Source organism: Erythranthe guttata, chromosome 4 (genome assembly GCF_056151865.1).
Source record: "Erythranthe guttata isolate IM_541 chromosome 4, IM_541, whole genome shotgun sequence".
Lineage (NCBI taxonomy): Eukaryota > Viridiplantae > Streptophyta > Magnoliopsida > Lamiales > Phrymaceae > Erythranthe > Erythranthe guttata.
In genome coordinates, this window is record NC_142536.1 from 10,005,694 (window position 1) to 10,015,757 (window position 10,064).

A 10,064-nucleotide genomic window follows, 5' to 3' on the forward strand; every position below is an offset into this window, starting at 1 on the left:
TCGTAAAATGTCAAGCTTCTAAATGCAAAAACTAAAAAAAATTCAGGAATGGAATCAAGTGGCCACACTATCCAACAATCAGTCAAACTATATTGAGCAAAAATAGTGTATCACAGAGATAAAAATTATGGCCAATAAAACATTTAAACTTGAACATTCCATGAAACTTATTCTCCAAAAGTTCAAATTTCTTCTAGAGCACGGAGTTGATTGTCTATTTGAATGCATTTTAAAAGAGCATAGCAATAGCATAATCTTGACCTTTATACAGTAAAATCTGCTACAATTCTAAACAAAACAATGAAATATATTAATGAAACTAAAACAGTTTGTCTTCGGCCATTGGTATGTCATGGAATATCAAAACAAAGAACGGACTACATGTACAACCATTTCTTCATTTAGCTTCCTATAAAATAACTATTGAGTAAAAGCATTCGAGAATACAAGATTGAGCTGAAATTTCTGCTTATGCATTTTGGGTGGCTTTATTTTGTCCTTCAGTTATGAGTTTCGTCATCATGTGACTACACCATGGAGAACCCATTTGTTGTTGACTTCATCTGTATGGTTGTATCTCCCCTACCTGCTATGTCTAAGAAATATGGTGTACATCCAACATCTTTAGCTTGTAATTTTGACGGATCACATCGACTTGCTATAGAAGGGGGGGAAAAAAACAAGTATAATTGTTGAATGACCACCTCAACTAAAAACTTAAGCTATGATTATTTAATACTAATATCTCCAATTCGCCCCCTATAGTTCAAGCGAATTACATTTGAAGCCTTGTACTTGAAATATTTGAAATGGGTGGTGGTGGGACTCGAACTCATGACCTTTCATTTGGTCTAACTCTGATACCATGTTGAATGACTACCTCAACCAAAAGCTTAAGTTATTAGTGAAGTGTATCATTTAATACTAATATCTCCAATAATAATAGTTCAGTGATAAAGCATATACAGTATACTGGCATAATTAACTCCAGTATCTCCTTGAAAGGCTCGTAGATTTTCTATAATAATATCTCCCTGAAACTCACCTAAATGGTAATAGGAACAAGATCGAAGAAATTATAGAAAGTAGCATGCTTGCCAAGTTCAGAGTTGTGTTAAAGGAATTTAATGTCTAATAACTTTAAAAAAAGATTATGAGAACATGACAGCGATTACAAGTGTTTTACATAAGGTGTGAGGCATTGCCTGCATGAAGGAGATGGATGATTCAACCAGAGTCTAAAGCTTAGCCCATGATTTTAATTTGGAGTAAACACAAAACTTATTAACTTAAAAAGGAAACTATCTATAGCCACTAGACCCTAACATTTAGAGGGAAAAAATATGAATTGAAAAATATAAGAAGTTCATGAACAAATAAAATCATTAAAAATTCAAATAATATAGAAGATAAAAAGAACAAGGGTCATTAAAATTTTCGCCATCAAAATAAAAATCAAGGAAACAAGTTTATAGAAATAAATTACATGAGAAATAACTTTTAATTACAAGTTATATTTCTCTACCATTAGACAACATAAAACCATCAGTCAAGTGCATAAAATTTAGGGTAAATTTTACTTTACCCCCTTATACTTTGGTTGAATATGACGTTACCCCTTATGCTCTCAATTCCATCGATTTGCCCTTCGGTACTTGAAAAATTGTCTTAATGTGGCCCTCGCCGTTAGTTTTCAGACCTTTGACCTTACACCATTTGATCTAAGCCTGAAAATAAAAAAAAAACCACCCCTCCTAGTTTAAGTAATTATTAAAAAAAATTGTGACAGGTGTCGTGGACTATATTTTCTCGTTGTCTTGAATTTTTATTATTTTATTTTTTGTTTTTTCGTTTTTCTTAATAATTATTTAAATGGGCGGGGGGGGGGGGGGGGGGGTTGGGGGGGGGGGGGGGGGGGGGGGTTGACGATTTTTTAATTTCATAGCTTAGATCAAACGGTGTTAATGTCAAATGTCTGACAACTAACATCGAGAGACACTTTTTCAAGTATAGGGGCCAAATCGATGCAATCGAGAGTAGAAGGGGGTAAAGTGATACCGAACCAAAGTACAAGGGGGAAAGTGAAATTTCCCCTAAAATTTATATCACTAACCAATAGATGTAGTGAAGTCACCTAAAGTGAAGTCTCGGAGTAACTAAAACATGACAAGCCAATATAACCATCTAATGCAAAACTACCGATAGCAATATAAAGATCATTTAACAGATTATTTCCTATTTATCCACTCACAATTATAACATTAACAAAGATTAATAACATGGCAGTTTAATTTCCTAGTTTCATGAATGAAATGTGGAATACCAAAAGCCACGAAAACTAAAATTAAATTATGGTTTCCAGAAACTTTATAGCTAAGTCTTGTAGGAGAAAGACTAACAACTTTGATGACAAGAAGAAGCCAATTGAAATCGAAAGTCCTTACAAACTTCACGCATAATATTCTTAGTCACAAACTACATTACAATGAATCTTACCTGCCAATACATAAATAAAGAATTGAACGGAAAAATAAAATGTAATTGCAAGTAAATCAAGTAAATTTAGTAGATAAAAGTTAAATAAATAATCCCCATGCATTGACCATTGATTTTATGAAACTGACACGTATTTTGAATTACCTGAGTAGAAATAATTTTAACATGTAAGATCTGATCAGAAAGATTCAAAGTCAATGATAGATATAACACATACATGTTTCATTAGGTTAATTAATAATCCAAATGAATAAAAAAACTAACTTAGTACACATAAGTGGGAAAAATATGCAAAATAACTTACGAACTTTATTAACAGATGCTCAATCCGGTCTTGATATGGAGGATTTATTCCTTCATTAATCTAGAAAACTTTATCAATTTCTCAAAATTTAGGGTTCAAAGATGGATGGAAGATCGAGAAGGAAAAATGAGGGACGTAGTTGAGAAAATATTCAAACTATTAAACATAGAACTGAAAACAAAAAAAAAAGAAGAAAAAGAAGAAGATCGACGAAAAAGAAATCGAGAAGAGAAAGAAAAGATGAAAGAGAACTTGAAAATGAAAGTTACGATCATTTTCTTTTCTTTCTTTGGTGTAACTGATGCAAAATTGAAATCCATATTGAATTATCGAGACCATTGAGTTTCTTTGAATTTCTTGTATGACTAACATTTAATAGATACATGAGTTCCTTTTTTCGAGTGCCTTTGTACATTAAAGTCTAACAAATATCAATTATTTTTATAAACATACATTAAACGACTAATTATAAATTAATATTAATTATTTTAATTTTGATGGGGGCATTTTCGTCCTCACAAAAAAGGGAAGAAACCTCCCCTAACATTCCCACTTTTATTAGTAGTATAGAAAATTGAATCTCTTCCAACAATACAACACTTTTGAGGTAAATAAATAATTGTCGACCAATGAAGTCAACACCTAGGCGGCGTCGAACTTGCTATCACCAATGTATGAGCTCCAATTATAAAAAAATTAAAGTGTATGGTGTAAGCCTCACTCAGCGACGTCAGGGTGCCACTTATATCAGACTCGGTTAATATGTAATATTCTTTATGAGTAAGAATGCGCCAGTTCATTGCCTCTCTTTCTAGCCTATGATATTTCTTGCGCTCTTGTTTGTTCATGGTATGTTGGGCTTAGTTGTCTTTGACCGATCGCGACTTAGTCACCATTGAGTCGTCCTCGCCGCGAAGGCAACTAAGCCCAACATACCATGAATCTGCCTCAACCAGCTCTAGCTGCTGCCAAAAACATGAAATAACTAGACCGCCGTCGTCGAAATACTTCGCCAACATTTCCTCGACGAACCCTAACACCACACAAAAAAACGTTGATGCAATCGCCACTTCCCCTACCCAAGGCGGGTCAAGTCAGCAGCACTGCCGTGCAAGCACTTTTGGATGAGCCCCTCGCGACAGTTTTAGATCATTCGTTCTCCGTCTTAAAACTTGAAAAACTTAGATCTGCTAAAGAAATAGAAAATGAAAGAAAACGAGATTAGACCAGTGGTTGGGGCGGAAGCAAAACGAGAGAGAGAGAGAGAGAGAGAGAGAGAGAGAGAGAGAGAGAGAGAGAGAGAGAGAGAGAGAGAGAGAGAGAGAGAGAGAGAGAGAGAGAGAGAGAGAGAGAGAGAGAACAAGAGAGAAATGTGATTGTTTGTTATTTATGTTAAGGGACTGCAATTTCACCATATATCGCACATGCACAAGATATAACCAATTTTAAGTAAACAACAATCTGATGTACGCATTTTAAAACAAAGGGAATTAAATTATTACATATTACCTTTCCCTCCCATATGTCATAGGTGATGTGCGATCCAAAAACTCGATATCAATTCTAACCCAGTACATCCACCAGGTTGCCGGACCAGTCAACTTTCATGGACGAGTGCCATCTTGGCTAGAAGTAGCAGCGTGGCGGGAAGTACTACCCCGAGCATGAGTACCGAACGAAGTAGAAACATCGAACAAAATAGAAGCACCGGTCAAAGCAGCCGGGGGTGTAGAATTGCCATCATCATCGCCACCGTCATCTCCATCTAATCTAAAATCAGGCTCCGGGTAAATGTACTGAGACTGAAAACCTACATGTACGTCATCATCCTCATCATGCGTCGCATCCGCCCGTGCGTTCGTCTCCACCGGTAGCGTATTGCGCTGCATCGTGTGTAGATCCAGTAACTCTACGCTTATGTGTCCTACTCGTTGTGCAGTAGTCTCAACTGCCAATCCTTCGTGTCTAGCAAATCCATCTGATCGAATGACACGAGTCATGGTACCCTTCCCTTTTCTGGCGCCAAAACTTGTCGACGTCTACAAAAATCAAAACATACAAATTAATTAAGTAATTCATGAAAAAAACGAGTTATTGATATAAACTACTTTATTTAAGAAGAAAAAAAAGATGCTGCCAAACCGGTGGTTAAGGCGTGGACCAGGTGTTTTTACATGCCCAAATCGGGCCTGTAAACACCTGGTCCACACCTGAATTGGATGTCTACATCCACGATCCACTCACCAAACTCACACCCAAAATAGGCGTGTAAAATTCATTTGGCCGTGAAAATGAATTTTACACGCCTATTTTGGGCGTCCAAGCTGCTTAGCTCAGAAAAAAAAATCCATAGAATCCGATTTCTAGGGCTTAAAGTTTTTATTTATTCTTAAAAAATCTCTATTCCAATAACTTGAGTGAATTTTTTAGTTTTAATATTTTCTCGATTCTTTTTAAATCTCTTAATTTTCTCTCTCTGAAAATATTTTCTTCAAATAGTATTTTTTGCAAGTTTTTGGTTCAACAATTAACTTATTAATAATACTAGTTATTTTAAAATTAGAATTATTTATTTTGTTGACATAAAAGCTAATTTTATTTGAATAACTATTTAAGTAAACTAATTTCTGTTAATGCAAAAAAACATTTAGTCACCAACAAGTTAATGATTCCATCAAAAATATTTTGTGTGATTGGTGATATTATAAAGGGTCGATTTTTTATTTTTATTTTTTTTCTTGTGGTTCTATTGAGCTTCAAATAGCGACTATACAAACATTCCGCCCGGCTGTGGTTGTGGTTGGTATTCGGTGGCAGAGAGGCGTCACTGCATATTAGTTTGGTGGAGGAATATTTTCCGGTTGAATCAAGTTGTTGCCTGCAGTCTGACCATTTTAATGTTTTGTTTTTAAAATCTGAAAACATATGTTTATTTAGTTGGGAATGGATTTATCTGCAAAAAAATTCTCGAAAGTATTTATCGCTCCCATTTATGTTTACTTTTGGGTACACAATGGACAACATGGTTCTTTTCATTGCAAATGCATGTCACATAATTAGAGGTTGATATTTAACTATTGCTTGTGTTGATGCTTAGTAATATTATTTGATTTAATTTTCAGTTTTTTGCTGTAAATATTATTTGAATCTTCCAACCCAAAATTGGATAAATGACCTAAAAATGAGCTTAGATCATCAATTTGTTCTAAAGTTGAAGCAAATGACCTAAACAAACATGTCTTCAAAATCTGGCAAATCCAGTTGTCTCGTGGCCTCTTCGGCTACTAAATTACGGACTATAGTACTCACGATAATATCTCCACAGGAATGGTTGATTCGTAGACTCTCTCCTTGGCCTTCTTTGCCTAAATTCCCAAAAATAAAATAATATAATCAACACTTCAAAATTATCGAACAACTTTGAAATCACATAGATTAAGATAGAAACACTTACTTCCTGTTCCCAGTTAGTTCGTAACATGATCACAAAAAGGCAGACAACTTGAACCGATAGCGCACACAGAAGCCCCAACCAGAGACCCTACAACAAATATTCATATTTACTATCATATATTTAAATAAAATAAAATTGCATTCCGACGGCCGGATACGAGCTAAGTATTTAGATGGATTAATGTGACGATATATTGAAAATTTTGTGTACCTTTCCGCCTATGTGCAGAACAAAAGCTAACAAGATAGCCACTGGGAGGCCCACGAGATAATACGATCCAAGATTGATAATCGCTCCAATCTTCTGCCACCCACATCCTCTAACAGTTCCTGCACAAATTATATTAATATATATATTTAAATTATATTTAAAATCCTGATTACATTAAATTCGGAGTATTTATGTATGTACCTGAAAGAACACACTGAAGGCCATCGATGAAGTTGGATGCAGCTAGAATGGGCATCATTGTTGCTACGTATTTGACAACTTCGATCTCGTTACTGTAAGCATATCCCCATATATTCTTTATTATTAACATAAATGCCCCTACTAAAATTCCCTCGCTTATTGCCATGAACATTACCACACCCACTGCTAATCGTGCTGCTCGAGGATGCCCTGCCCCTAGCTCGTTCGACACTCGTGTGCTACAACATTGACAAAAATTACATTCATTAACCCCAAGAGAGAGAGAGAGAGAGAGAGAGAGAGAGAGAGAGAGAGAGAGAGAGAGCATTGACAACTATATTGCTGAAAGACGAGATAGCTTTGGGATTTTATACTTGGAGATTTATCTTACGTTATATGGTATGATCTCGAAGCAAGAATATTCTTTTTTTGATAAGCATCTTGAAGCAAGAATTACGTGTATGTATATGTATGTGTGTATATATACGCATATGTATATATTAATACATAAGAAGTTATATAGCGAAGCTGACCTCACAGCACAACTGAGCCCGAATGGTATCATCCACACTGTTGCAGCTGTATTAAGGCTGAAGATTAAAAAGAAAATCTCAAATCAAATAAATGAATAACAAGATTAAATTGACAAGGAAAATAATAGAAAACCATAAGTCTGACCAGATAGAGAGAACAGATGTTTCTAACTGAGGATTCGGAAGAAGACCCGATAGTAGAACCATCATTTCAAAAGACCACGCTTCCAAGCTGGTTCAAATTGTACAAATTAATCCTTATTATACCGCAATAAAACCCGCCAATTTACAACCCCACAAAAAAAAAAAAAAAAAAAAAAAAAAAAAAAAGATAAAGAAAAAAAAAGAACAGAGAGAGAGAGAGAATTATTACCAGACCATGACGGCTGAAGGGATTGCAAGCCGAATAAAATTAAGGACATTGCGAAGTGCCTCTCGTGAGAACCCGTTCCATGTTTTCGAACAAGAAGGAGAAAACACGATGTAAAGACACAACAACGAAACGTTCGTCCAATAAGAGATAGAATTCGCAACAGCAGCTCCTCTGCTACCGAGTCCAGACTTCAAAACAAGAATCCAACACCAAAACAAGTGCAACAAAGTGGTGACGCCAGAACTTAACATCATAGGAAAAACGATGTTTTGGGTTTGCAAGAACTTGACTTGGCATTGTAGAATCCCGTATGCGAAAATACTAGGAATCATAAATCGAGCATAGTGACCGGCTTCTTTTGAAATATCGGGATCTTGGCCTAATAGTGTTAGGATGGGAGCGGTGTTTGCCCAGACAATAGCAAGGGGTATGCAGACGAGTAATAGAACAAGCATTGCTCTCTGCATGTGAATTCCGAGCATGTGGTACTGCTTAGCTCCGTATGATTGGCCACACAATGTGTCTAGTGCACTTGCCATTCCCATCTAGTTATACCACCGTAAGAGCAAAGGAAACATTTTGAAAAAAATCAAATTAAAACGAAATATTACACAATCCTTCGTACCCTCTTTTGATTCACGCGATCAAAATTGAACACATAAACAAACACACAAACACACACCCCACATGTATATGATATTCAGGATACTATTTTTACATCATTTAATAGCTGAAAAGCATTCGAATTAAAACAGCACATTTGTGGGCCCCTTTTGATTTAACAAGATTTAAAAAAATTGCACACAAACACACTACATGTACATGATCAAGATTTAAAGAAATTCACACACACACACACACACACACACACACACAATGTTAGTTCCTTCGTGCCCTCTTATTATTTGACAATATTTAACAAAATTGTACATACACACACACACACACAAACACAAACACAAACACATTACATGTATATGATATCAAGATTTAATAAAATTGCACACAAACACACACACACACACACACACACACACACACTACATGTACAACATTTCAAGATTTAACAGAACTGCACACACACACAATGTTCCTTCATGCCCTCTTTTGATTTATCATCAAAATTGCGCACACACACACACACACAAATACAAACAGACAGACACACTACATGTAAATGATATTCAGATAGTGTTTGTACACATATATGCATATCACAAGACACTTAGTTGCCCCCATTCTGATTTACCAAGATTTAACCAAATTACACACGCACAAACACACACACACAACATGTATATAGAAAGAAGCATAGATATAGAGAGAGAGGCATACCATCAAGCTAAAACCGGTGACAGAGGCAAAAGAGGTAGCCATAGAAGCACCAGAGAGAGACAATTCCCCCAAATGACCAACAAACATAACTGATATCAGCTGCAAACAAAACTGCAATAGAGACACCGTTATCAATGGCCCTGCCAGCCATAACTGTTTTCTCAGTTCCGCTAATATTGTCTCTTTGCTATCATTATTTTTATCTGTGATGTTTTCAATCAGTGGCCTCCTGCTCACACAGGATGCATCTTCTTCTTCACCTCTCTCCATTTTCCTCTCTCTCTCTCTCCTCTCTCTCTCTCTCTTGACACCAACCCCCACTTTCAACTTTCAACTTTCAAGAAGAGAGAAAAATCAATCGAACGATGATGAGGTTAGTGGTGCTGTAAAGATACTCTTTTTTGTCGTTTTAAATAGAAAAAGCGAGTATTTCTTGTGAACGCCAACAAAACGGGCCGTGCATTGGTTGTCGACAAATTCATGTGACTATTTGAAATCACAAACAAAAGTTTTTGTTTTGCATAATATTAATATTGTAAGAGGTTATTGGATTTGATGAGGGTACGTGATATACTTTTTCTCTTTAGTTTATTTGGGTGGAAAAACAAGAATATGTGGAATGACGGCGGTCGATCGAATGTTCAAAGTTGAAACCACAAATATCGGGACTCATTTCTTGGTTAGTAGGCCATTTGACCAAACACGACCACCAAACTATACGCTTTATTTTCAACCATAAATACCTATTAACTTTTTATAGTAGATTTATTTTCTGAATTTATATATGCACGGAACGAAATTTCCGATTTCCGCCGAATCCGATCCGATTTTTTTCAATTTTCGAATAATTTTTTGTAGTCCGAATTCCGATTTTTTCCGAAAAAATCGGATCGAAATCGGAATTGTATATGAATTATTTGGAATTTTCGAATTCCAATCCGAAAATAATTCCGAAATTTCCGAAAATGATTAATATTTCATCATTAGTATCATTACTATATATTGTTTCCAGTGAGGCTTTAAGAAGCCCACTTTACCAAGGCAGCCAACTTTAGCAAACTGAGGAGTCCAAATATTGAATATTCAAAAGTTTAGGGACTAACCAGTAAATACCACAAACTTCTAATAAAACCCTAATTTTTTCTTGTTCTTCTTGTG

The 10,064-nt window shown here is 35.6% G+C and overlaps 1 protein-coding gene across 1 annotated transcript; it reads right to left on the minus strand.

The window, feature by feature from the left end:
• Positions 1-5,881: 5,881 nt before the first annotated feature.
• LOC105954916 (protein DETOXIFICATION 16) lies at positions 5,882-9,659 on the minus strand. The gene is made up of 8 exons (XM_012978600.2): positions 8,907-9,659; positions 7,572-8,116; positions 7,344-7,430; positions 7,199-7,255; positions 6,666-6,904; positions 6,465-6,583; positions 6,255-6,341; positions 5,882-6,165 (listed from the first exon to the last, which is right to left on the minus strand). The coding sequence occupies exons 1-8, from the start codon at positions 9,174-9,176 to the stop codon at positions 6,106-6,108; spliced, it is 1,464 nt and encodes a 487-aa protein (XP_012834054.1). The 5' UTR covers positions 9,177-9,659; the 3' UTR covers positions 5,882-6,105.
• Between the last annotated feature and the right edge of the window lie 405 nt (positions 9,660-10,064).

Excerpts from the sequence above, each read along its gene's own strand:
- LOC105954916 (XM_012978600.2), bottom strand. The coding sequence starts at position 9,176 with ATGGAGAGAGGTGAAGAAGAAGATGCATCCTGTGTGAGCAGGAGGCCA. Across the intron at positions 7,431-7,571 it reads CCTTCAGCCGTCATGGTCTG|CTTGGAAGCGTGGTCTTTTG; the intron begins GTAATAATTCTC and ends AATTTGAACCAG. Across the intron at positions 6,584-6,665 it reads CCTTCAGTGTGTTCTTTCAG|GAACTGTTAGAGGATGTGGG; the intron begins GTACATACATAA and ends TAATTTGTGCAG.